Raw genomic sequence first — 27,806 nt, 5'->3', positions numbered from 1 at the left:
CTAGATGATGGTTTTCGTAAGAAGAGCTACAATACACAACAAACCTTAAAATTTACTTCAACAGTACCCAATCATTAGGTCCCTGCTTCAGATATTAAGCCCACTTAAATATAAAATATTCAGGTAGCCAATAATTTAGCCTCTTATTTTTGTTTGTCTTCTAATACACTGATCTGATGCTGCTGAAACCATCCACTTCTCCTCGGGGTGGCTACGCTTACCTGCAGACAATGCCTTACTGTAGTTAGCATTTGTTTGAGCTGTTAAAATTTACCTGCGACGATTTTACTGCAATGAGATTACGAGATATCACTGTGTTTACTAAGAATCTTTGGTCATACAACTTGTTTTCGGTGTATATAACAGTTTTGAAAAGACTTATATGCAATTGAATGGTTCAGAAAGCATCCCACTTCGATACGACTTTCCTGACTACATTACAACTGATACATCAACAACTAGCTAGTAGCCGGTAACTTACGTTTCACATATTTCAGGATGAAATTAAAAAAACGTTATTTATTTCTCAACTGGAAATCATAACACAGGAAAAAAAATTCCAATGTGTTGAAGTCATACTTACCATTTAGAGTTTTGTCGTTATGCCGCAATGTTCAGACCGCATACAGCTTCACAACTTGCTCAATCTTGGCACGACACACGGGGCAACCCCATTTCTTGGCTTTGATCTCATTCAAACAAGACATACAACCTACCATATGGCCACATGGGATGCAAGCTCCCTCTACTGGAGCATCCAAACATATGATACATGATGAAGATTCTCCGTTTTCTTTCTTTTTGCCAGTCTTAGCTGGTATGTTTTCTTCAGATGGAGAAGTCAAATCGACAGGGGTAGAATCAATTGATGGATAGTGAATTGGACCATCTTCTACCACCTCATCTACTATAGGTGGTGCTGATGGAAGTAAATCCGGGACTTGACTTGTCGTCTGGTCAGTAGAGACATTATTCTGGATTTGGTATTGTGGAGTAACATTACCACTAGGGCCACCATCTTCAGCTTCCGACGGATTGCTAACTGTTTTTTGAGAAGGAGGTGCCATCGGTGCAGACATATTACTTTGACTGCTAGAACTGGCAGAAGCACTTGCTTCACTAAAATGAGTATCGGAAACAGGTGCCTCTGTAATGGCAGACTGGATGGATGCATTGATCGCCATTGCTAATTCTAAATCTTCAGCAGATTGAGGTGCTGTTGCTTGAGACGTTGAGGACTCAGAATTATGCAAAAATACAGGAGGATGTGTTGCCTGCAATATCCAAACATTCATGTTTTATATTTATCATGTAAATTGGGCACTCGAACTTAAATGATTGAACAATTGACAATGTGATTTGTTTTAGTTTTACTAGAAGAGGAAGCACCAAGTAAGATGCACAACTTTATAATGTGTCATCCTTAAGCAAGTTATAATCTGGGACTATCAGAGGATGAAGATACAACAAGACATTTCTGAGCCAAAGTTAACATAAAACTGTGTGTTTTCAACTATATTAAGGGAAAAAGATCCTGTCTACTATATTATTTCCAATAGCATCCATCGATAAGGGATTGAAAAATATTAATGATGCTGGACAGAAAAGAAATGCACAAAAAGGTATTTTTCACCAGCAAAATTGTCCCAGTCATAATAGAATTTCTTTATGCACCAGTGAGAAATGAAAAACTGTACATAACGTGTGACATTGTACCTGTGGAATTCCTTTGCATGCATCACAGAACCACTGAAGTTGCTGCCTGTCACCTTCATTTCCAGATGCAAGTTTAATGCGCGTTTCTGGCAAGAATGCAAATTTTAAGATTGATTGAAGTAATCATCCTATGCATAAATCTTCGGAAAAATACTTAATCTATAAAGCAGTTAAACAATTTACAGTTCCTTTCAATGACATGAAGAAACTTTTCAAATTGGAGGCTGGAGCATAGCGAGGATACACTGTATATCCTTTTGTTCATTTTGATGATTAATTTCACACGTTAACGGTTCAGGGAATCATTTATATCTTCAAGATATTTAGGGACTGTCATACTTACGCCTAAATGTTCGAGGCCTATGCCTCGCTCGTCTCCGCCTCCTTCCTCTTGGGACTATGCATGAACAAAAATACCTTGTAAATGTAAAGACCAATAACTGAATGCAAAATCAATTTCAAGAAAATACAAAATCCTATGTAAATGGAAAAGCGACATCCAGAAAACAAAAAAAAAACAATTTCAAGAAGAATGATTGCAGCATTGAAAAATTACTGGTGGAGTTGTCATCAATTGTCACTGAAGGATCAGAATTGTGAAACTTTGGTTCCTCTAGATTAGCTCTCCACAATGCAATCACTGTACGTGGTCGGGCATCCTGATCATTCATTAATAACAGTTCATAAGTAACATCTTATAGTTTAAACCCTTGAGCCTTTGACCACTAAAAACATAAAAACTCAGATAGCTAGAAATAGTTTCAACCATTATTATAGATTAAAATCCCAAAACACACAATATATAAGGCCCGCATCATTGGAAATAAAGAATCAGAAAAAAATCTCAACTTCAGCTGTAGCCTAAGACAGTGAAATAAAGAATAAAACTTTGAGTGACAAATCCTGAAAGAAAAAAAACACACTCTTGGCTGTGCAATAAACGAAATTAAAGCATAGTTGCATTACCTGTACACTAGAGTATACGGCAAGCTCCAACTTGAAAGGCTTTGTAGGGTTACGGGAGCCAGTTGGCAAAATAACGACCCATCTGAAAATGATGAAAATACAAAAGGAATAGATACACAAATTCCATATTAGAACAATGTGTCAAAAGCAAAGCAGCATACCAAACATCACATACACTGCTTTCTGCAGCCAATTTTAGATTTTTTTGATGACACACACACACACAAATAGAAAACATATCCTAAACAGAATAAATAACGTACAAACAAACACACTTGAATGAGACACTAACACATAGGAACATTATATGCATACACTTTTCTTGAAAGAAACTGAGGAGCCAGTACTTCAAGAAATCCTGGCCCGTAGAATTCCCGCATCCAACCAGAGAATAAACAAACATGACCCTGCAAAGTATCAGAGAAAATAAACAAATCTCCGATGTTCACCAATTACACTTCCCCGGCTATTAAGTCAAACTGAAGAGCGAAAAACACACACACCTCAATTGTATGGACAACATTATTGTATCCTTTAGCTCTAGCAACTTCAAGAGCAGTTTGACAATCATCATTCATAACCAACGCATTCGCTGAATTCACATCCCGAAAAAACATAACAGAAAGTAAACAACAAAACTACAGCAACTGAATAATCATAAAGTAATAATAAAAATTCACCTCCATGGGAAAGAAGTAATTTAACAGTGTTAACCAGCCCTCTTTTTGCAGCATGATGTAACGGAGTCCCGCCATTACGACCTAGATCAACAACAATAACTCAATTGAATAATAATAATAATAATAATTAAATTAACCAAATCGAAAAAAATAGAGAGGTAATTACCAGGTCTGTAAGCATTAACATTAGCACCGAGCTGTATTAACGTTTTAGCGACGTTATATAGCTCAGGATTCAAGCAAGCTACTATTAACGGCGTTTTACCTTCTCTATCAACCCACTGCAAAATTAGATAAATCATTAATATTAAAGTGAAAGCAATTTAAATTAATTATTAAGAGAAAAAGTTGGCAGTTACCTCAAGGGGTGCGCCTTCTCTGTGAAGAGCTTTGATTCCTTCGGTATTACCATAACTTACCTGCTGATATAGCAATTCGCCTTTGGATTGCTGTTGCCCCATTTTTTAAGAGATTTTTTTTCTATCTTCTGTTTGGTTTATAGGAAAATAGAAGCGGTTTTTGCCATTTTTTCCAGGAGAATTCGCAGGTTTTATTTTATTTTATTTATTTTTATTCAGGCAAGTTATTTTTTTAATTTAGAATTCAGATTACTTAGCATAAAAGAATAAATTATTTAAGAATAGCGTTGAGCTAATTCGATGTGACGTGAATCCGCGTGAACGTAGAAAATCCGATGATTGAAAGAAGATAACGACGTCGTTACAGGTTGATAGATGATCAGATTTCTCCTTAGGATAACGACCGACCGTTTAAGACTAACACAAATTATTGCTCTTTCACCTACCTGTTAACGTCCTGTCGTTCACCCACTCTTAATAATTGAACAAAGGATCAATTCACCCCCTCAACTTGGCATGAAATATCAAATGAGTCACTTTGAAAGGTTTTGAGTCACCCCAAGTGTACAAGTCACCGGATGTACGGATAGCACACGTATGATACTAACCACAAGCAAACAATTTGTGCAATTTTTTTTAAAAGAAACAGAGTTTATATTTATATCTTAGAGGATCTTTGAGTTGATTTCATATTGACATATAATTGAGTCTGAATTGATTTCAGTCTCGAGGTATAAACGTAAACTTTTAAAGAATCGAGACTTTGCACAAATTTTTAAGTGGATTACGAATGTGGACTTTACAAAAAAAAAGTCATAGAATGTAATTTCCTCTAAAATTAAGGTCTCTTCATGGACTCAATAGTAATGTATGGGTACAAAACAATGTTATAATTAAAAAAATTAAGTTTCAAAGCTACATAAGAGTTCTATCATTCGTTGCATTTAGATTTGAAAACACAGCAAAATACTGAAAAACATAAGAAATGAAGCTTTTGATTAATTGGTGTAATATGACGGTTTTTTAAAGTATATATATTTCAGGTTTTGAATCTTAAACACATGCTTTACATAGGCCAAAATTGAACAAAAGAAAAAGATCAAGCTGCCTTGAAGCTAGGATACAGACTCTCAAAGGATAGCAGGATCTTTGTATCTCTTGAAAATAGTTTCAATATCTGCCATTACTTCTGGAGGCAAAGGCCGTTCAGTTGTCAAGAAAGCATCAATGTCTTCTTTTAATTGGTCGATAGAGGTTGCGCCGATAATGGAACTTGTCATAAATGGTCGATCTCTCGCAAAGCCAAGCGCAAGCTGTACCGGAGTTAAACCGTACTTCCTGGCCATTTCGATATATTCCACTGTTGCTTCCTGAGACACATGCAAAGAAGATGAACTCCATTAGCTAAGTGGCTCTTGGAAAGACAAGATTGGTTCGGTTCAGTTTGAAATATAAAAATTTTGGTTTTTCTAGTTCGGTTTGGTTTTAAATATAAATAACATATAGTTAAGTTTTCAAAAAGTAAAATTTTGGTTCAGTTCGAACTAAACGCCCCTACATATAGACGTACCCTCGAAAGTGAAAACTGGTATCTTTCCATGTAGCGAGGGAAGAGGTTCAGTCTTCCTTTTTTCGCAGCTTCAGAGTTCGCATCCAAATATTTTCCACTGAGCGCTCCACCAGCCAATGGAGAGTAACAAAGCAAGCCAATGTTGCAATTCTTTGGGTGGCAAACTTCAACAAGATCAACTGTAGAAGACCACATGAAGAAATTAAAAGGGCTTTAGAAGTTAAAAATGTGAAAACAAAAAGCAGATAACTTTGATTTCCACAGTTTTAAGAGCTTACTTTCAAAATGGCACCTAACCAGCAGACTGTAGCTATTCTGGATACTGACTATCTTAGGTAGCCCTTCAATTTTGGCTGCATGCACAAACTCCATGACCCCATAAGAAGTCTCATTCGAAACACCAATGTAGCGTACCTAGATAAGCTCAAAGGCATTTCATTCACAGTTCATAGACTCATGATGACATGACAATAGATTTATTTCGACTCATATCTATAATGCAGAATGCAGTTGAAATACATTTCATTTCATAATTATAATGTTGTTGATTTTAACAGGTATTGATAACTCTATTTGTGTGATCTTAAATAAATGAAAATACTATTCAAATAATTAGATGGATTTAAATGTGCCATTTTAAATAAGTCCATCCAATAACACGTTTAGTTAAACGTGTTTATACGTGCCATTTCATATAATCCATGTAATAAGCATGTTGTGTTTGCATTTTATACAACAAACACGACTACTAATTATTCTATGTTCGTATTTAGGCTAATTGTGTTTTAGTCAGACATGACCCATTTATGACCCACGAATGGTCTGGTCTAAGTGCATCAGCTCACAGTTGTCACTACATGTCCCAGAATGATGATTGTGACATGATGTTTTTAGAGCATTACAAATGAGAGACAAAATTAGCTCTTCAAACTTCAAAATGGGCAAACCAATAACGTTGACAAAGAGCAAAAGTAATCACCTTTCCTTCATTAATGAGTTCCTGGAATGCCCTCAATTGCTCTACAAATGGCTCACTGATTCTCCATTTTGAAGAATCATAAAAGAACTCGCCAAACAGGGGCACATACCGATCTGGCCTGCAGTTATAGTTGCGACATTTAGTTAACATTTTGCTTTCACCTTTTTATTTTATTTTGAGTATAAATAAACTAGAGATATGATAAAAAAAAAAAAAAAAAGGACACCACACTCAAAATTATTAGCAACTGATTTCCAAATAGCTAGACCTGCATTATAGTCTTTCCACAATATGAAGAAAAGAGGATAAGAAAACTGATGGCAGCACCAACATTAGGTTAGTATCAAAGTTGTGGTATAGTATGGTACTACCAGCAAAATTGTGGTATATGATTATACTTAGTAGCATAATTATACAGCGAAACTAAATTTTAAGGCATCCACTAATACTAAGTTAGTAGCATAGTTATCTGAGATCCGTAAAGATTTGGATAATGGTGTAATATACCACAAGTCCAGAAGTATAGATGCCGGTGGGTGGGTTCCCTACCCATAAAGTATCAGATTAACCCTACAAAAATGGAGTGGGTAGTATTTGATTCTTCTTACAAATAATACGGTACTGCCCGGCCCATACCCAAACTGCAAACCTAACTTGTTCATAAAAAGGGCTGGGTAAAGGTAACTCAAAACCCGTCCCAAACCCGACTCATTGCCATCCCTAACCAGAAGGAAAAAAAAAAAAGAGGGCCCATAACATGTACAGCAATTTAGATAAATTTGTGTGCTGCTAAATTCCATCAATGTCATTTCCTTCCTACAATATGGCTTAAGATGATATCATTTTTGTTTCATAGAGCATCCATGATCCATGAACAACAGATTTTGCCAAAAGAAATGTAACTTTTTGCAGGATATGTCATACAGGAACCCTGATTTTACCAATGTATTTGCAACAGATCAATGTAGTCAGTGCCAAGACGCTTAAGGCTTTTCTCCACACTCTCTTTGATGTTAGCAGCATCAACCCGCAAAGTCTTTCCATTGTCACGTATGTAGCCCGATCTTTCTGAATAGCCACATACTTTTGTAGCCACAATAACCTATCCATGATATGAAATAAACATACATTACTGCACGAACTCCAAATTAGGAAATTAAACTGACTCTAAAGTCTAAACAGTATCAGACAGGAAACAAAAACATGAAAGTACTCTATAATGAATGTAATTCTGTTCACACTGGGTCTTCAAGAATAAACTTAGTAATCATCTTTAAAATTACAGCTACATGGCTGGTTGAACATGGTAAATGTTTAAAGAGAAAAAATTAAATCTTATGCAGTGCTATAATATCTAAGACTCACTGCTGTCTTTTGCTATAAGATTGACACAGCTCAAGGAAAAAAAATTAAGCAGAAGGCCTGCATTTTATTTAAGTGACCGGTAAGCGAGTCGAGATCTTTTTAAGAATGCCTATACAACCTTATAAATGAGTCAGCTGGATAAACAAATTACCTTATCACGAGGCTGAGACTTTAACCAGCTACCAATATAAAGATCCGTTCTTCCTTGTGTTTCTTTACTCATTGGTATTGGATACTGGAAGAAATTTCAGAAATTGATCAAAAGAACACAGAATTAATTGCAAAGCTTGGATGTAGAACACATCCTCACAATCTCAAAGATATCAAATTACAGGTCCTCAACTACATGCATGAGGATATACATTTATCTAATTTACCTACTACTACTAGTGAAAAAAGAAAGATGCTCAACTTTATTTTGCATAATATAGTGTTTAAGATATAACATTAATGAGCATATTGGAGAGGATAACATTTAGCATGCCTGATAAGGAGCGCTAAGAAAAGTAGAAAACTATAATTGCATTCAGAGATTAGGAACCTATCCCTCCGGCCAGTTTACGAAGCATTCATCAACATTTCCTATGCTTGGAAATTGAATTAAAAGAGGAGAAGGTTTAACTGGGAAAAATGCTGAAAACCTCCCAGAAAGACAAGTTCCAACAACCATTATCGATAGATATAATAGCTAACAAGAAAATTTCAAGTACAAAGAAAAGAAAATAGTACCCACATGGATTTAAAGGGATGTGAAGATAACACAATGATATACACAGAACAACAACGAGACTATGTAATCGTGCACACAGAGCCAGGTTGCAAATTCAGATTGATTGAAAGCATATGAATCATACAAAGCATCGCATAGAGAATGATAGCATCTTAGTTCTACAGGAAATCCTTTACCAAAAGTGCATACAAGGTCAACAGCACAAAAACTAAAGATTGATAGCACATATAGTCAGTGAACAAGATGTTTATTATTAAACTTTATTCTCTCCAACCTACACACAGCCACCAAATGAATACAATTAAATAAAAATCACGATGAAAATAAAAAGATAAACACGACGAGAACTTACTGCTTCTGCAGTGTCAAGAATATTAATGCCGCGATCAAACGAATAGCTAAGAATTTCATGAGCTTCTTTTTCCGTGTTCTGTTGCCCGAAGGTCATCTGAGTTGTTAAAGAGAAACATAATCAAAAGACTTTTACATAAGTAACACTTCATATTAATAAGCAAATGCAGAGAAGTGTCAAAATAATGAAATTCCTCAGAGAGTAGTTTACACTTTACATACAGTTCCAAGGGTAATTTCGCTGACATTGAGGTCAGAATCTCCAAGTTTCCTGTACTGTAAAGCGGTTTTTTCTGCGAGTTCAGCGCCGACGGGTTTAAGCCTGGCTCGAGAATTGGGTGCATTCTTGAAGAATTGGCGAGGGGAGCAGTAATCAATTCTCTTGTTACGGAGAAATGGTGATGACAATGGGGTTATGGTAGAGGACGCCATTGTAATTTTGTTTCCCTTCAAGACAACACAAGAGAGCTCCTCTTAGGAAGAAACAAGTGGCGCTTCATTTGCTTTGCTTCTTGATGCTTCCTTATCGCAAAAAAAAAAAAAAAAAAAAAAAAAAAAAAATTAAAACTATTTTAACAAAATTTAAATGATTTTATTTACGTAATGACCAAATTAATACAAATATCTTTAACGGATAAAAAAAAATACAAATATCTTTACACCATCGAGTTATAGTTCAAATAGCATAAGCGCTAGACAGCAAATTGTTAAGGTCATATTTTCAAATCCCCTCACACATACTCTCCTCTACAATTTTATATGTATATAAAAAAAATTACAAATAATGTTAACAATTTAATACATCAATATTGTATATTTTGACAATATTATTTTATATGATGTTCAACTTGCAAATGAGTGTTGCTTTAGTTGACAACACACATATTATATTTTTTAAAAAGTATGCGTTCAATTCACCTCTTTACAGTCATTGGACATAATTAAAAAATAAATAATTTTGTTAGTTCCATTAACATCTAATTTGGTGTAATTATATTTTTGATAGAAAAATAGTAATAATAAAAAGATTAATTAATTTAATAATATCATAAGTGAGTGTTGGCCATCGACACTCATGTTTGCGTCTTCAGAAGGAGTGGGTTTGACCCATCCCTCTGCTAGTTAGTGGGCTGAAAATGAATCTCAAAAATTAACATTAACATCTAAGTTAATGTAATTCTATCTTTGCTAAAAAAAGTTAATAGTATCTTATATTTTTTTCATAAAACTAGATAAATAACTTTTAGACTTTTATGTTTTTTCTAATAATAAAATAATTAATCATAAAAATAAATTGAAGGACTCTTCAAGATTGACATTTTGTGCTAAATTGAAGAGTCAAAATGAACTTTTATGGATAATTTTTTTTTTAGCCGGAGATACCATTTGATTAAAAAATTTAAAAAGATTACAAGAGTCTTGCTCCTACCCACATCATTTGAAGTTTGAACTAGAGAATTACAGTAAGAGGCAAGGTTTGTGAGGGCTTTTCATGGAACGGAATGTGCCACCCAGTTACATCTTTTAAGTTTTAACAAAAGAAAAAGATACTGAACGACAATCCAAATGCACCTGGGAGCTACTGGCCATAGAATCTATGATTCCTTGAGCTATCCACTGAAAACCAGGATCATCACTACCTTCTCTAAACCATACCGCCGCTTCATTACTGCCTCTGTTCGCTCTTCCACTCTCAGGTACCCAATTTGTTGTCTGTTCGTTTTGTTTTAGAAGTTGGGTAGTCATCATTTCGGTTTCAAATTCTGATTTGGATGAGCTGCACTGGTTGATTATTTGATAGTTGGTTTACGAATCCTTTTGGGTACTTATTATTTTGCTTTTCATTCTACTGCTCTAGATTTAAGGGTTGCAGTATTACCAGTATCAGCGCTACCAAACATAATTTCGTAGCAATGGAAACTCATGGGACTGATGACATTACAGTTGTAGATTCTCCCCTTACTCTCCAACACAAAATTCAGGCAATTCGATCCGATGGTCCTTCTAAGCTACAGGTTATAGCAGATTTTGATGCAACCTTGACCCGCTACATGGTCAATGGAGCTCGTGGCCAAAGTATGTCAATTGTTTTCTGTTTCTTGTTGCGAATTTTGGTCCTAGAGTGTGATTTATATGATGTGAAATTAGGTAGTCATGGACTTTTGCAGCAAGGGAATCCAGAGTATGATGCCAAGAGGCAAGCCTTGTTTGATTACTATCATCCTCTTGAATTTTCGCCTACTATTCCATTGCAGGAGAAAGCCAAGCTCATGGAAGAATGGTATGTTTATACCTCAAATCGCGTTTATTATAAGCTACGTAGCTATGTTGTGTGCTTTATGATTCTTCCATTCCTTTTTTGTTTGTATAACAAAGGTGGGGGAAAACCCATAATCTTCTTCTCGAGGGAGGCCTTACATATGATGCAATTAGCCAGTCTGTTGCAAACTCCACTATTGCTTTTAGGGATGGTGTTGTTGAGCTATTGGAGTTTCTTGAGGTAAATCTACTTGTTTTCCAACCTATACCGATAACGTTGAACCACTATTCTTATAAATTTTGAATTTCTTGAGGTTAATCACGTGAACTGCCTGTTTGCCGTTATAATTTGCAGGAGAGAGACATTCCTGTTCTTATATTTTCAGCAGGGCTAGCAGATATCATAGAGGAGGTAAATTTTTGAGATTGCCTTTCTGAGAATAGCTTGCTCATAGTTCCAAGGTGCCTATGCTTTTTACTATGTCAATTGTCAGGTCCTCAGGCAGAAACTCCACCGGTCTTTTAAAAATGTCAAAGTTGTCTCAAATAGAATGGTATTTGACAATGACGGCCGCCTCATTTCTTTTAAAGGTATTATTGCCTCCCATGATAAATGGTTGTTTTATATGCCTTGTTCCTGTATAAGGGTTGACCTTGTTAAGCTTTTATAGAGTTTCTATGTTACTGGATGTTACTTCCATCAATGTCGTCACCTGACTAGTCATATACTAAATAATTAGCTTTCTTGTTTCGGTAGATATGTTGTAATTGAAAAGGTAGATATCCAAATATGTGGATTGTTTACAAGTCGGGGCTTCTCTTTTTAGTTCTCAAGTGCTTCTTCTTTTCTTTTTTATTTCTCGCTGCCCTTTTTGATCTATAATTGTTGGATGGAATGCCCGTCAACAGTTGCACTATGTATTACCAATTGGGCTAATTCCCATAGGCAACGTGAGTGATCCATGCTTCACCTAGTTTATAGGAAGGGAACACAAGTTAGCTCTATCATATGCATGGCAGTTAGTTTTCTATTTATTCTTTCGTTTTTGTAATATTACAATATAATTTAGTAATCCTGATTTATATCAAGACTATCATAATGCTAAATTTCTAACTAATTTGTTCCAGGGAAGTTAATTCACGTTCTAAACAAAAATGAACATGCCCTTGACATGGCTGCACCTGTTCATGAGCATCTTGGTGACATTGATGGGCTGATTGATGATAATACCGCAGCAGCCTTGGTGAAAAAGAGGACCAATGTGCTGCTTCTTGGTGATCACTTGGGCGATTTGGGAATGTCTGATGGGTTGGACTATGAGACTCGAATATCAGTGGGGTTCCTGTAAGTTTGTGGAAATCTTTAATCCTGATCCATTTTCCGGTATCTGTTTCATTTTCTATTTTTCGTTTTTGTTCCTGTGCTACATATTCCCTGGATTTCAAAATATTATTATAGTGAAAACTCATTAGAGGAAAAAGAATAATAAAAAGTGCTATTGTTTTCAGGAACAACAATATCGTGAACAATCTTCCAAGCTACCGGAAGGCCTTTGACATTGTTTTACTGGTGAGTGTAATTCTTTGAGTTCTTTGCTGTTGCCTCAAGAGTTGTTATTCATTGCTTTACGTATTTTATTCTAGGTGAGCTTTTTCATGTTCAGCTAGGTTTGAAACATAATTTCTTATGAGTTCTAGTTGATGCAAGTTTCATTGTTTAACCATGCAACTGTAGAAACAGTTTGTAGGCATCATCATTCGAGTGCATGTTAGAAAATTGTAAGTAGTTGGGTTTGTGTTGGGAGTAGGAGGATAAAGATTGTCCCTTCAGCATGGAGTACATAATAAATGTTATTCCTATACATACCATTATTTCTTACAAATGAAATATTGCTGATTGCAAATTGAACTGCTTCAATCAGAATGATGCACCGATGTGGGAGGTAGTCCAGCTTGCTTCTCAACTCTGCCCAAATGAAGATTCTTAAATTCCTCGTGGTTGAAGTTCTTCTCCAGTGCTGGCTGCTCAAGTAAGATCACCCACCACTCAGATATGACATGTTTCTGAAATCCATGCTATCGCTACACTCATTGTTTATTTAGGACATGATGTTCCTAGTTCTTTTTTGAATTGTTTGTGCATCATTGTCATAAATTTTTGAGGGGTTATATACTGAACTACGTTGCATATGATATCACCATAATCAACTTGTTCTCAACATATTACTGTGGTGCTGATTGCTGCTCGATACATCTACTTTTCAAGTGCAGGGTGTGTCAAGTGTCACTCGATTTGTTGATATGTGCTTGCAATTCCCTTATAATAGGGGTAGCAGCCGAGAAGCTCTTAGTATACTGTTTGCACACAATCTTCTCTTTAGAGTGTCGGTTAAATAGTATGCATTTGTGATACATACTCTCATCTGCAATCCATTTTCTCCATAATATTCTTTTACAACTTTAGGTTTCAATGCTCTCTTCTTCCAAGATAAGATTCATAGACTGCTCCAGTTGATAGTGCAGCATCAATTGTCTAGATTTTTTTGTTTTTTGTTATAGAATATCCTATGTTAGTCTGAATTATGGTCGATTGAGTCTGTATCAAACGGATAGTTGTTACCAAGACACGCGTCGGAAGATTCTCACTTCTCTGACTTGATTTTAAACCAGAAAACTTATCTTTATGGGTGATTCTGAACAGTAAGGCAGCATAGATTCTTGAACAGTGCCCAATTCCATCAACCTATATTTACAAGGTAATGAGCTAAGAAAGGCATTCCAACTGCTAGCAGCCATTAAAGGAATATTTATTTCAATCTCTTTCTCATTACCTGTTCAAGTCAAAGCAGTTCCAAGAATGTGCTACTAATTGCCACCTATAGGTAACCTAACTATAATCAATCTGATTTTCAAAATTAGTAAATTGTGGATTTTTTTATTTTACGTTAGAACCGTAAAATAGATTTATTGATTTCTATTTTTATATATACTAGTTTCGCATTACGTGCTATGCACGTGGCTTGTAATGTAACTCGTCAATGAACATATTAGTAAATTCAGTATAATTATATCAATTTTTTATTTATAATTAATATTGAATTGGTTAAGAATTTTTGTAAAAGTAAATATAATATATTTGGTTATTAAATTTTTTTCTATACTGAATTTATTCTTCTTTTGGTTTTATAATAGCCATAATTAACTTAATTTTATTAATTTCTATCTTTAAAAATAATAAAATAGAAATTTAAATAATAATATATTGATAAATACAGTATTTTAATTTTATAGTTCAATCAAATTAAAAGATAGATATTCCTACTAATTTGGAGACAATTTAGTTATTTTTTACATACTAAAAACTAAATTGGAGATAATCTAGTAACCTATTCTAATTAGGACTTTAATTACAATAGTGATTAATTAAATAACTAATTAGTTAATGACTATGAAACATCTATTTAGTAGTAAGCTGAAAAGGATTATTCAGTAAATTTGCCTGTCCCCCCCTCCCCCATCCGTGTTTTTATATATAGTATAGATAAATACAAAGTGTGTAAAATCATTATTTTTAACTTTAATTAAAAGAAAAAAATTATTAATCAACGTTAACATGAATTTATTGATTTTTTGGAAAAGTGAAGAATATAAAAGGTTAACAATTGAAGAATATGATAGGTTATTATTTTAGCTTTTATTGGAAAAAATATTATTTAAAATGATACGACCAACTAATGAGTTTAGGGTGGTTTTGGCTTTGGGTTGAACTGATTCCACTTGTGTGGTTCATATTTTTTCTTTAAAATCTAAAGAGGTCTCTTGGTGTCTTCGTTTGAGATAGTTGGATTGCCTTTCTCTCTTAGATCGTAAGATTGTTGTTGTTACACATATCTACAACTACAAGGAAGGGAATAAAGCATCTGATGCTTTGGCTCGTTATGGTGTAGATAACGTTAATTTTTGGTGGCATTCGCATCCGCTTCTTATTGAGTCTTGCTTTGGCTCGTTATGGCATAGATAATGTTGATTTTTGGTGGCCTTCGCATCCGCTCTTTATCGAGTCTTTTATGTCGGATGATATGGTTAATTGTGAGAATTATAAATTTGTAAATTCTCATTTCACTTTATCTTTTGTATGAATTCTTCTTATTTATTTTTAATCTATCTTCATCTGAGGTTTTAATTTAGGGGTTCCAATCTAGTCGGAATTCTTTCTTTATTAAAAAAAAAAAGAGTTTTATCTCCGGTTTCTCTTTTGTAGCAGCTGAAACCTTTAGCAGCTCTATTACTTCCAGGATGTAATATGTCTATGAATATCATCGAGAATCTGAGAATTTGAGCTATGATTATCTCCAAAAATGCTATCATTCCTCCAACTTCAAATTCTCCAGATTGTGACCCCAAACAGCCTAGGCCAGTTAGGATTCTTAGAAGAATTACCATTGCTGGACAGATTCAAAATTAACCAATCTTCTTAAGGCAAAGAAAAAAACTTACCCCTCATGGAGCATTCAACAATCATATTCTATGATTGCTTTAAACTTTTCAGTTCACTTATAACTCTTTAACTTTTTCATATCTATTACACCGTTACTTGATTGCCGTTGTGAGAAAGGTTTTGAGAGCTAACTGGCATATTTATCACAAATTCCACAAGTCATCTAGCTCTGGAAGAGATATGCACAACACAATTTTATGAGATACCAATGCCCACTTGAGGCTTATTCCTTCTTATTATTACTGATATTATTATTACATTATACAACTTGATGAACTTCAGACTCTGGACCTAGATCCAGGGCTAAGCACTGTAACTTCCTGTCTATTATCCTTAAGCCTCCTTGCTTCCTCAACGGAAACCTGGAATGCGTTTGCTAATACTTCCTCCGGCATCGACCTGATTGCTGACACACGTCCTGCCAGTTGGCTGATTTGAGCTCTGTCATTAGTCTTGAATGACACCCATTCTAGACCTTCATTGCTTGCCTTTGTTATTACAACAAAGTTCTGAGGAACTGTTAACATTTGACCTCTTTGAACCTGTCCGTCGAACACCGAGTTTCCGTTTTCATTCACGATCTGAACTCGGCCACTTCCTCTGGTTATGTATCGGATGCTGTGTGCGTTGATGTTCCAGTGTGGTGTCATTAAAGCGTTCTGCACAAAATTATCAAGATATTTTTATCGCATTAAACTTTAATCCATGTTAGGACAAATAGTATCTTTAGTTCTTACGGAGTAAAGAACAGCTTTCTGAATGCTGAGTCGGAGGAATCTGAGGATGGGGAGGTTGTGACTGTTGACGTTGGTAACACGGCCGGCACGTGGGTTAAAGATGTCAGATTCTGATGGGTTATCGAGATTGTGTCTCATCCTGGCAGTACAGAAAGTTTCTTCTACACCATTAAACAAAGGTGGGCTTCTGCTTCCACGGCTTCTCTCTAACTGTCTTTGTGCTTCCTCCCTCTGTTGTTGTCGTTCTTCTTCTTGGCTTCTTGGTGGTGCTAGCATCTCGAGATCATGCTCGACATTAACAATAATGCCTCTGTTATCATTTTCACCTCTCAACTTTCTTGCGAGATTGGAGTCGATGTTGAAAGCTTCAGATATAATACTCTCGTCCAATCCTGAAAAGACATTGCTCGATCTTCGGCTTTCTCCTCTCGCGCTGCTTCCTCTTCCTCCGCGGCTTCTCATGGAAGATTCACCTCTCTGGCTCTGTACTTCTTGTTGAGGATTACCGGCAAGGAAAAAGTCCTGAAACATGATCAATTATTAATAACTGCTTCTGATGGATTGTAAATTATGAGATTAACTAATCTTACTCTGTGATTCTGATCGAGCTGGTTGGCAGGATTGCTGGTGTCAATGATTTGGACAAGAACAAGAGGGTTACGGCCATTGTTGTAAATCCATTGAGCGACTCCGGCAGGTAAGGAAATGACATCTCCTTGTCGGATTTGACGAACCTTCTGATGCTGGTCGCGCTGGCTCTCACCTTGTCTTCCAGTGAACTGCGACTCTGATGGTGATTGGTATGTCTCTGCACAACCTGGAATCACAGCTCCCTGAATACCATTACCTGCATCCACCATAAAAAGTTGCATTATAACTTCGTGTATATCTTATACATGAATCAAAAATTTGACAGCCACAAATTGACAGTTTTGTTAGCATAAGACTTGAGTCTAATTCCAATTAAAATACTTGCCTTGGACGACATAAATGAGCTTAGGGCCATTGACGTATTGTGGCAACAATAGGCCTTTCTGTTGAATGGTATGGCGCATAGCTACAACACCAACACATTGGAACTGTTGATCATTCTCATCCCAGATTTCTGTCTGACCAGCTTCCGAATTGAAGCTACGAGAAGGCTCAACTGCATTAATCCGGTTGAGTTGACACTCATCGCGTTGCCACCTTTGCTGTCGCTGCGACTCGCCTTGTCCGCGTGAAGTAACCTGCTCTATTTGTGCAACAGAGCCATGGAAAAGAACAAGAATGCAAATACTGAGAGAAAGCAAAGAAGAGTAATTAGCCATTGTGTTTGTTTAATGGAGAGAAGCTAATTTGGTGATGAGAGTGCGAGTGAGATAGGTTGGTATTTATAGGGTTCCATGTTCGGGACGTGGCGAGTTGTGTTTGATTTTTCTGCATGTATGTTTGTCTATCTGTGTTGCAGAGTATGTATGTTTTGATGTTTTGCCAAGAGGAGATTAATTCAATTTGCAGCTGTTGCTTATATAAATGAGATTATGCATAAGGATGGTTTTATTTGACGTGTTCATTCATTTTTGTCCTTGCATACATGTAGGCGTAGCAATACATTCCATGGTTTAAGCTCTCAAGCAGATATGATATTATAGATCACTTCTACTTATTTTTGTTATATGTCCATTGAGTGTGATTCCAGCTCGTTTGTTCTAAATAATTTGAGTGGATTATTAGCTTAATCGTTACCAAACTTTTATACTTTGTTTCAAATTGGTACCATTGTTTAAATTTATATTTTTTTGGACTAAAAGATTTATTTTTGCTTTAGATAGAGAATTTTATAAAATTCAGGCCTTTTACATCAAATGTGCTAATACTGATAATATTTTCATTTATTCTTTTACAGTAAGATGTCAAACGTTTATCTTTCTAACGTGGCAAGTATAAATTTATATTTTGTTGTATCTGACGTTGGAGAAATATAGGAGAATATAAATTTAGATTATTGCTTTTAAAAATCTATTGGTTCAATGGATTCTAGGTAATTAGGCATCAAATAGTTTATTGATTTAAAATTTCCGAGTTTAGAAAAGAAAAGAAAAAACATTCTCTTAAGCTGCCTCTTTAAAACTTACATACATGTAAGAAGATTATGAAACCCTAATTATATATTGTAAAGAAAATCTAAGCAAAATTAACAATATTAAGCATATTAATTAAAAAACTTATAATAAAATTCGAAAGGTCTAAACAAATGAGTTTGACTCAAAAGCGACGAGTCTAATTCTTCATATATCTTATATACTTTATGATTTTCTTATTTACTTCTTTTAGGGTATATGTTAGCTAAATGTCATTTTTTTACATATCCAACATGTATATTATTTAGAAATTTTCTTACTATTTTTTTTGTCTTTCTAAATAGTTTCTTTCTTTCATATTCATTTTTATTGCAGTGTTTGTATTTAGCCAAATTAAAAGATAAAACAAATCTTTTTTCTTATTCGTTTTTAATGAAAATCAGCATAATTCTAAATAAAATTATGTGATTATTACAGAGATAGAAAGAGAAAAGAAAAGTAATTTTAGCATATTTCGTGTTAAAACGCTAAAACTTATGGTTTTTAAAACAATGATGCCTTAAAAGTGTTTGTTTATAAACTTAATCATCCACTAATATATCCTTTATTTTCATTATATAGTGTATCTACGAAATTGCAAGGTCTGGAACTCATATTTTTAATCTTTTGGTTCAAAATTTTGAAATTATTACTTATCTGTGTGAATTGTCTCAATTGTAAATTTTTTTGTCTATTATTTTTTCCATTTATTATTTTATTAGTCATTTTATTCCATCCATTTGCTAAATAATTTATCATTTGTTCTATATTTGTGAATATATCTTCTAATAATGATAATTGATCATTTGTTTTATTCATTTATAGTTGTCTATAAATGTTTTTCTAGAATTATTTCTAAATGATCCATATTTTCTATTTCAATTAATAATTCTTTTATTTCTGTTGCATTTTAGTGAATTTTTTTAAGGATAAAATTTTCTATTTTATTCATGTTTTAAAGTTTTGAGATTAAACTGAACTTTTTGGATAATGTTTAGGACTTTAGATACTTTATCCTTTAGACTGGTGTATCATTTGTGGGTTTCGTTGAAGATGATGTGAAGGATCATCTCTGAAAAGAATGTTACTTTGAGAATCATCTAACACTTCTGGACTACTTGTTGATCATCTCTGGATAGAATGTTACTTTGGATAAAGTTCTGCATTCCGTAATTTTAGTTCCATTATTAATTTGCTCATAGCTCATTTTTTATCCTTGGACTGGTTTCTTTGAACTAATTTGATAACTTTTCCTTTTTTACCACATAAAATGTTACATAGGTATGCACAGTGTACAATTCTATGAGATACAAATGCCACTTAAGGCTTATTCCATACTGATATATTATTACATTATAATGTTGCAAGTACTTCAGACTCTGGACCTAGATCCAGGGCTAAGCATTGTAACTTCCTGCCTGTTATCCTTAAGCCTCCTTGCTTCCTCAACGGAAACCTGGAATGCGTTTGCTAACACTTCCTCCGGCATCGACCTGATTACTGACACGCGTCCTGCGAGTTGGCTGATTTTAGCTTGGTCATTAGTCTTGAATGATACCCATTCTAGACCTTCATTGTTTGCCTTTGTTATTACCACAAAGTTCTGAGGAACTGTCAACATTTGACCCCTTTGAACCTGTCCGTCGAACACCGAGTTTCCATTTTCATTCACGATCTGAACTCGGCCACTTCCTCTGGTTATGTACCGGATGCTGTGTGCGTTGATGTTCCAGTGTGGTGTCATTATAGCATTCTGTACGTCGCCATAGAAATAATTTATAAAATGAATTACATAAACCGTTATATAAAAAATTATAGTTCACCAACTGTATAAAATATTAATTTATGTTGGAAATAGTATTTTTAGAGCTTACGGAGTAAAGAACGGCTTTCTGAATGCTAAGTCGGAGGAATTGGAGGATGGGTAGGTTGTGACTGTTGACATTGGTAACACGGCCAGCGCGTGGGTTAAAGATGTCAGATTCTGATGGGTTATCGAGATTGTGTCTCATCCTGGCTGTGCAGAAAGTTTCTTCTACGCCATTAAACAACGGTCGGCTGCTTCCACGGCTTCTCTCTAATTGTCTTTGTGCTTCTTCTCGCTGTTGTTGTGCTTCTTCTTCTTGGCTTCTTGGTGGTGCTAGCATCTCCAGGTCATGCTCGACGTTAACAATAATGCCTCTGTTATCATTTTCACCTCTCAGCTTTCTTGCGAGGTTAGAGTCGATGTTGAAAGCTTCAGATATAATATGCTCATCCATTCCTGAGAAGACGTTGCTGGATCTTCGGCTTTCTCCTCTCCTGCTGCTTCCTCTTCCTTCGCGGCCTCTCAGGGAAGATTCACCTCTCTGGCTCTGTACTTCTTGTTGAGGATTACCGGCAAGGAAAAAGTCCTGAAACATGACCAAACAATTAATAATTGCTTCTGTTGGATTATAATTAATTATGAGATTAATTAATCTTACTCTGTGATTCTGATCGAGCTGGTTTGCAGGATTGCTAGTGTCAATGATTTGGACAAGAACAAGAGGGTTGCGACCGTTGTTGTAAATCCATTGAGCAACTCCGGCAGGTAGGGAAATGACATCTCCTTGTCGGATTTGACGAACCTTCTGATGCTGGTCACGCTGGCTCTCGCCTTGTCTTCCGGTAAACTGTGACTCTGATGGGGATTGGTATGTCTCTGCACAACCCGGAATCACAGCTCCCTGGATACCATTACCTGCATCCACCATATAAAAATTGCATTAAAATTTCGTAAAAACTTGTACATGATAATCACAAATTTTGATGGGATAAAATTTGTGACAGAATTGTGACAAAAAGTGTTATATCACAAATTTGATAGTCACAAATTGACAGTTTGATTAGGGTAATACTTAATTCTAATTCTGAATAAAATACTTGCCTTGGACGACATAAATGAGCTTAGGGCCATTGACATATTGTGGCAACAATAGTCCTTTCTGCTGAATGGTATGGCGCATAGCTACAACACCAACGCATTGAAACTGTTGATCATTCTCGTCCCAGATTTCTGTCTGACCAGCTTCTGAATTGAAGCTACGAGAAGGCTCAACAGCATTAATCCGGTTGAGTTGGCACTCATCGCGTTGCCACCTCTGCTGTCGCTGCGACTCCCCCTGTGATCCGCGAGAAGTAACCTGCTCTATTTGTGCAACAGAGCCATGGAAAAGAACAAGAACGCAAATACTAAGAGAAAGCAGAGAAGAGTAAGTAGCCATCTTGTTTGTTGAATGGAATAGAAGCAAACTTGGTGATGAAAATGGGAGTGAGATAGGTTGGTATATATAGGGTCCATGGTTGGGATGTGGCGAGTTGTGTTTTGATTTTTTCTGCATGTATGTTTGTCTATCTTTGCTGCAGAATATGTATGTGTCTGATGATTTGCAAAGAGGAGACTCATTCCATTTGCAGCTGTTGCTTTATATAAATCATGGCAAAATGGGATTAGCATAAGGTTGGTTTTATTCGACGTGTTCATTCATTTTTGTCCTTGTATACATGTAGCCCTTACATTCCATGGTTTAACACCTCCTCTTAAGCAGATATGATATTATAGGCCAGTTCTACTTATTTTTGCCTTTTACATTTGATGTGGAAATTAGATTAAGAATAATTTTTGAGACTCGAAAAGCATTAGAGGGCTAGGTGAACCACAAAGTAAACATTAGGGTCATTTTTATACCTTATCCCCATAGTTTAGAAGTCACAAGTTTATCGTTCTAAACATGGCAATCAGAGATTTAGTTTTGCCCCTGATGTTTTATGTCAAAGTATAGATAAACCCCTCACAACAAATTTATCTAAGATATAACTCCAAAGGTTTGAAAACGACTTAATTATGCTCCTTTTTCAGACGGAGTTAGCCCTCATTCACAAGAAATGCGTATGAATCATTTTCAAAATTTTAAAGGTATATTTTAATTAAACTTATCATGAGATGCTCATTGATTTCATACGGAAACATTAAGGGTGTTTTTACATTAAACCATATGGCACATACCATAAATTCTACATTCTGGAATTTAAATTCTAAATTCTAAACCTAAAAGCATAACTTGAAACTTTAAATCCTAAGACATAAACCACAAACATTAAATACTAAACTATAATATCTAAATCCTCGACCTAAATCCAAAATCTTAAAATCTAAAATCTAGACTCTAAATAATAAACTATAAATATTAAACCATAAATTATAAATCATATACCATAAAATCTTAAACCTGAACTCTAAATAATAAATCCTAAAGTATAAATTCAAAACCATAAATTTAAAAATCTGAATTCCGAACTCTAAATTTTAAATCATAAATCATAAATTCTACGCCATAATTCATAAAATCATAATTAATAAAAAAACAAATTACATTGAATAGTAGAATTTAAAAATATATAGGTTATATTATTAAAAAATTTAAACAATAATTTACAGTATAGTTATGTAATTACATAGCAAGAGGTAGTAGGGGAGCACTTAACAATCAAATATGAAAATTCATTAATTAAAATAATGAAATTTAATATTTTATTTTATTTTTCCTATAAATTAGTTCTTATTTGATGAGTTAAGTTGTATAGCATATTATAGTGATAATATTAATTTTATAATAGCCATATAATCCATTCAAAAAAAAAATAGCCATATAAACTTTATAAAATTAAATAGATTTTTTTAATAATAAAACAATTAATTATAAAATAATTAAAAGAATAAAATATATTTTCTTTTATTAGTTTATTTTTTAATATTCTTTATTCACTATTTTGATAGAATTGTCATGACTCGTAAAATAAACAAATATAACTATTGAAGTTATTTTCATAAAAATATTTTTATTAACTTATTTTAGATAAAATTATTTTTTTTTTCATTTTCGTTAGCAAGCAGAAGTGCAGGAAATCATAATAATGACTTATATTATTATGAATCATTTAGCTTTATTTTATATATTTATTTTTATTTTATTATAAAATATATATAAATATTACATTTTGAATTCAAATCACACGGCTCGTAGTGATTTTTTTTGTTGTTGACCATGAAGTGTCCTAAACGGATTTCAACTATGAAAAGACAACTTTAAACCTTTCATATTTAGACTAATTCAAACTCGAACCGGATAAGTCCCTTGTAGAACTCTTCTGGCCCCAAGTTTTAAACGGGGTTATACAGAAATACGGTTCGAACCCGCAACTTCATTTATGACAGGAGAGCTCCATACCAACTCACTTCATACCGACTCACTTCAGCCTTTGAGTTCTTATAGTGAGTTTTTTTTTATACAAAAGAAGAGGCAAATGCATAAACAAGAGCTGGTAGTGACTTTTCATTAACTCAAAGCTTGATAACTTTTATTTTGTACCACATAAAATGTTACATAGGTTTATGCACAACACAAATTTATGAGATACAAATGCCCACTTAAGGCTTATTCCTTACTGATATTATTATTACATTATACAGTTGTAAGCACTTTTTCAGACTCTGGACCTAGATCCAGGGCTAAGCACTGTAACTTCCTGCCTGTTATCCTTAAGCCTCCTTGCTTCCTCAACTGAAACCTGGAATGCGTTTGCCAACACTTCCTCTGGCATCGACCTGATTGCCGACACGCGTCCTGCCAGTTGGCTGATTTTAGCTTGGTCATTAGTCTTGAATGACACCCATTCTAGACCTTCATTGCTTGCCTTTGTTATAACAACAAAGTTCTGAGGAACTGTCAACATTTGACCCCTTTGAACCTGTCCGTCGAACACCGAGTTTCCATTTTCGTTCACGATCTGAACTCGACCACTTCCTCTGGTTATGTACCGGATGCTGTGGGCGTTCATGTTCCAGTGTGGTGTCATTATAGCATTCTGCACAAATTTGTCAGGAAATTTTCAAGATTGATTTCCATGAGAAACTCATTACTATTTAGTTTTAAGACATTTTAGTTTTTAGGACTTACGGAGTAAAGAACAGCTTTCTGAATGCTGAGTCGGAGGAATCTGAGGATGGGGAGGTTGTGACTGTTGACATTGGTAACACGGCCGGCGCGGGGGTTAAAGATGTCAGATTCTGATGGGTTATCAAGATTGTGTCTCATCCTGGCTGTGCAGAAAGTTTCTTCTACGCCATTAAACAACCGTCGGCTGCTTCCACGGCTTCTCTCCAACTGTCTCTGTGCTTCTTCTCTCTGTTGTTGTTGTTCTTCTTCTTGGCTTCTTGGAGGTGCTAGCATCTCAAGATCATGCTCGACGCTCACAATGATGCCTCTGTTATCGTTTTCACCTCTCAGCTTTCTTGCGAGGTTGGAGTCGATGTTGAAAGCTTCAGATATAATACGCTCGTCTAATCCTGAGAAGACGTTGCTGGATCTTCGGCTTTCTCCTCTCCTGCTGCTTCCTCTTCCTTCGCGGCCTCTCAGGGAAGATTCACCTCTCAGGCTCTGTACTTCTTGTTGAGGATTACCGGCAAGGAAAAAGTCCTAATACATGACCAATTATTAATAACTGATTCTGATGGAGTATAATTAATTATGAGATTGATTAATCTTACTCTGTGATTCTGATCGAGCTGATTGGCAGGATTGCTGGTGTCAATGATTTGGACAAGAACAAGAGGGTTACGACCATTGTTATAAATCCATTGAGCAACTCCGGCAGGTAGGGAAATGACATCTCCTTGTCGGATTTGACGAACCTTCTGATGCTGGTCGCGCTGGCTCTCACCTTGTCTTCCTGTAAATTGTGACTCTGATGGTGATTGGTATGTCTCCGCACAGCCTGGAATCACAGCTCCCTGAATACCATTACCTGCGCATCCAACATATAAAAATTTTGATAGTCACAAATTGACAGTTTTATTAGGGTAAGACTTAACTCTAATTCTGATTAAATGACTTGCCTTGTACGACATAAATGAGCTTAGGGCCATTGACATATTGTGGCAACAAAAGGCCTTTCTGCTGAATAGTATGGCGCATGGCTACAACACCAACGCACTGGAACTGTTGATCATTCTCGTCCCAGATTTCTGTCTGACCAGCTTCTGAGTTGAAGCTGCGAGAAGGCTCAACAGCATTAATCCGGTTGAGCTGGCACTCATCGCGTTGCCACCTCTGCTGTCGCTGCGACTCTCCCTGTGATCCTCGGGAAGTAACCTGCTCTATTTGTGCAACAGAGCCATGGAAAAGAACAAGAACGCAAATGCTAAGAGAAAGCAAAGAAGAGTGATTAGCCATTGTGTTTGTTTAATGGGAAGAAGCTAATCTGGTGATGGAAATGGGACTGAGATGGGTTGGTATTTATAGGGTTCCATGTTTGGGACGTGGCGAGTTGTGTGTGATTTTTTCTGCATGTAAGTTTGTCTAACTAGCTTTGATTCATCTTTTACTTACACATATCGTTTTTGCAGTGTTATGTGTCATTGATTTGCAAATATATGCAGCTGTTGCTTATATAAACTGTGGTAAAAATATGAGGTTATGCGTAAGGATGGATTTATTGGATGTGTTCATTAATTTATGAGCTTGTCTGGTTTCTTGTCTTGCATGCATGTAGCCACAGAGTCCATGGTTTAACACCTGCTCTCCAACAGATGTAAAATAGATCAGTGCTGTTTCTTTTGTTAGATGTCCATTGAGTTGAGTGTGATTTATGTACAGTTTTAAAAATAACTTCTTCAGTATACTAAACTTACAGCTCATGGTCACAAACGATTACTTAAAACATTTTCAAATTTATGTGGATTGTGTTTATCCTTATTATTTAAGTGGAAAAATTATTACGTGAATTTTATTCATCAATCAATAAGTACTAGTATTTTTTAGGCCTAATCACTCAAAAATCCCTCACCTTTAAATTTTTTTTTCGATTCCACCCCGACGTTGAAAATTTGTCAATTTTACCCACTTTTGAATTTTCCGTTTTCAATTGTTCCCCAATATTTTAATTTTTATTAATTTTTCTACTTAAATGATGAAATCATTCAATTAATTAAGTCTAAACATGAAATTAAATTCTTTTTTATTCAAAAAAGTACAAATAAGTCCTTTATTTTTAAAAACTAACTAAAAACCATAATCAAATTAACACTAATTTAAATTCTTAATTAATTTAACTAAATTTAAATAAATTTTAAAAATATACAATTAATATATGCGAGACATGGAGAATGTTTTAAACAAATTTCCAAACGCAAAAGACGTTAATTTAATTTTTCAGGGTACAATTGAAACACAAAAATGCAAAATAGGGTAAAATTGACAAATTTTCAACGTCAGGGTATGATTGAAAAGGGGCTAAAAGGTCGGAATTTTTTTAAGACATTAGGCCTATTTTTTATAAATTGCACTTTATTAATTTATTAATAAGTGTTAATGATTTCAGGTGTCACGTAATTAAAGAATAATTTATAATTGTACATTAAAAATTAGATTAATGTAAGTAATTTTTTTCATTTTACTGATAATATTTAATTTACTTTTATAATAGAAAAAATTCATTTGGTTTATCTAGTTCCTTTTCTTTTTAGATATTAGGCACATATAAAAATTTATTGAATTACTATATACTACAATTTATACATAGTTTGGCATATAATTATCAAATGAATTTAATTATTTTTTGTCGATGAGATAACCGCAAGTAATTTGTTGCAAATAAGTATAACTATTCCAATGGTATAAGCGTTAGATACAAAGTCGTGCGTTCATTTCCTTCCACAAGCACTCTCCCTTCTCCAATTATCAAAAATGAAAAATCCAATAGCATGACTAGTGAAAGTTAAAAAATAATTATATTTATAGTGTTAATTTACAGTTCTGTTAGAAATTGTAATCATTAATAGATTCACTAATTGCTTCAATTAAAAATCCCATTATTGTAGTTTAATTGTTGAGAAAATTATTCTAAGCGTCTATTGTTTGATAGTCAAATGATTTTGTATCTCACTTTCATTTTTTTTAACAATTAGGGCCTTATTTTAATTTTGTCAGTAATTTAATTTTTACTTTCAATTATATGAACGATTTGATATATCATTTTTAATTATATTTACAATTTCATATTTCATTTATAAACAATTTGATATCTCATTTTTAGTTCTGTTAACAATTTAATATCTAAATTAACAAAAAATTATAATTGTTTGAAAAATTTAAAGTAAATTATTAAATTGTTTGATTTTTAAACAATAAATATCAAAATGTGAATAATAATAAATAGAAGGAGCTCATCATAGTAATTTGCTCTTGTTATTTCTAATGGTACTCCACTTGACAGTTATCTAGCTCGTGTATATATTTTTTTTTAGAAGAAATGTAGGATTTTATTACAGCACTAGAAAAAGTATTACAATTCAAGCATATAGCTTCTTGCGAATACATTAAAAGACAATTAAATAACAAAAGCTGCAATCCTCTTGCACAAATCTACAAGATAAGAATTCTCGATGATAGCAATATGAAATCGAAAATTGCATA

General features: G+C 34.5%; 6 protein-coding genes across 11 annotated transcripts; 1 reads left to right on the top strand and 5 right to left on the bottom strand.

The window, feature by feature from the left end:
- Positions 1-41: 41 nt before the first annotated feature.
- Positions 42-3,952, bottom strand: LOC126669775 (putative E3 ubiquitin-protein ligase XBAT35). Of its 2 annotated transcripts, XM_050363330.2 has the most exons (11): positions 3,722-3,952; positions 3,529-3,643; positions 3,363-3,443; positions 3,186-3,274; positions 2,998-3,089; positions 2,683-2,764; positions 2,273-2,375; positions 2,060-2,113; positions 1,717-1,802; positions 584-1,274; positions 42-221 (listed from the first exon to the last, which is right to left on the bottom strand). In XM_050363330.2, the coding sequence occupies exons 1-10, from the start codon at positions 3,821-3,823 to the stop codon at positions 615-617; spliced, it is 1,464 nt and encodes a 487-aa protein (XP_050219287.1). In that variant the 5' UTR covers positions 3,824-3,952; the 3' UTR covers positions 42-221; positions 584-614. The 2 variants fall into 2 exon arrangements, with proteins under 2 accessions (XP_050219287.1, XP_050219288.1); XM_050363331.2 differs by lacking the exon at positions 2,060-2,113.
- Positions 3,953-4,700: 748 nt separating this feature from the next.
- On the bottom strand, positions 4,701-9,231 carry LOC126670235 (uncharacterized). Its single transcript, XM_050363916.2, has 8 exons — positions 8,939-9,231; positions 8,718-8,813; positions 7,787-7,870; positions 7,212-7,372; positions 6,271-6,388; positions 5,570-5,705; positions 5,292-5,470; positions 4,701-5,091 (listed from the first exon to the last, which is right to left on the bottom strand). The coding sequence occupies exons 1-8, from the start codon at positions 9,146-9,148 to the stop codon at positions 4,852-4,854; spliced, it is 1,224 nt and encodes a 407-aa protein (XP_050219873.1). The 5' UTR covers positions 9,149-9,231; the 3' UTR covers positions 4,701-4,851.
- An 865-nt stretch (positions 9,232-10,096) lies between these two features.
- Positions 10,097-21,909, top strand: LOC126668851 (uncharacterized). Of its 5 annotated transcripts, none has more exons than XM_050362060.2 (10): positions 10,097-10,413; positions 10,575-10,792; positions 10,865-10,997; positions 11,093-11,216; positions 11,331-11,387; positions 11,470-11,566; positions 12,104-12,320; positions 12,485-12,545; positions 12,898-13,005; positions 20,807-21,909. In XM_050362060.2, exons 1-9 carry the CDS (start codon positions 10,283-10,285, stop codon positions 12,961-12,963), a joined length of 1,104 nt encoding a protein of 367 aa, XP_050218017.1. In that variant the 5' UTR covers positions 10,097-10,282; the 3' UTR covers positions 12,964-13,005; positions 20,807-21,909. The 5 variants fall into 5 exon arrangements, with proteins under 5 accessions (XP_050218017.1, XP_055960873.1, XP_050218018.1 ...); XM_056104898.1 differs by having other exon boundaries at positions 20,171-21,909; XM_050362061.2 differs by lacking the exon at positions 20,807-21,909 and adding an exon at positions 16,830-17,752.
- On the bottom strand, positions 15,752-17,520 carry LOC126668845 (legumin B-like). The gene is made up of 4 exons (XM_050362054.2): positions 17,187-17,520; positions 16,801-17,057; positions 16,211-16,732; positions 15,752-16,132 (listed from the first exon to the last, which is right to left on the bottom strand). Exons 1-4 carry the CDS (start codon positions 17,518-17,520, stop codon positions 15,752-15,754), a joined length of 1,494 nt encoding a protein of 497 aa, XP_050218011.2.
- LOC130015187 (legumin B-like) lies at positions 19,552-21,674 on the bottom strand. Its single transcript, XM_056104895.1, has 4 exons — positions 21,221-21,674; positions 20,778-21,034; positions 20,187-20,705; positions 19,552-20,065 (listed from the first exon to the last, which is right to left on the bottom strand). The coding sequence occupies exons 1-4, from the start codon at positions 21,672-21,674 to the stop codon at positions 19,685-19,687; spliced, it is 1,611 nt and encodes a 536-aa protein (XP_055960870.1). The 3' UTR covers positions 19,552-19,684.
- Positions 21,910-23,657: 1,748 nt separating the features above from the next.
- On the bottom strand, positions 23,658-25,737 carry LOC126668848 (legumin B-like). The gene is made up of 4 exons (XM_050362056.2): positions 25,229-25,737; positions 24,881-25,137; positions 24,291-24,809; positions 23,658-24,198 (listed from the first exon to the last, which is right to left on the bottom strand). The coding sequence occupies exons 1-4, from the start codon at positions 25,563-25,565 to the stop codon at positions 23,818-23,820; spliced, it is 1,494 nt and encodes a 497-aa protein (XP_050218013.1). The 5' UTR covers positions 25,566-25,737; the 3' UTR covers positions 23,658-23,817.
- Positions 25,738-27,806: the final 2,069 nt, after the last annotated feature.

The sequence above is a fragment of the Mercurialis annua genome, linkage group LG2, assembly GCF_937616625.2.
Source record: "Mercurialis annua linkage group LG2, ddMerAnnu1.2, whole genome shotgun sequence".
In the NCBI taxonomy this organism is placed as follows: domain Eukaryota; kingdom Viridiplantae; phylum Streptophyta; class Magnoliopsida; order Malpighiales; family Euphorbiaceae; genus Mercurialis; species Mercurialis annua.
Note: the sequence above shows the minus strand (reverse complement) of the source record. Positions and strands in the feature narration are given on the sequence as shown.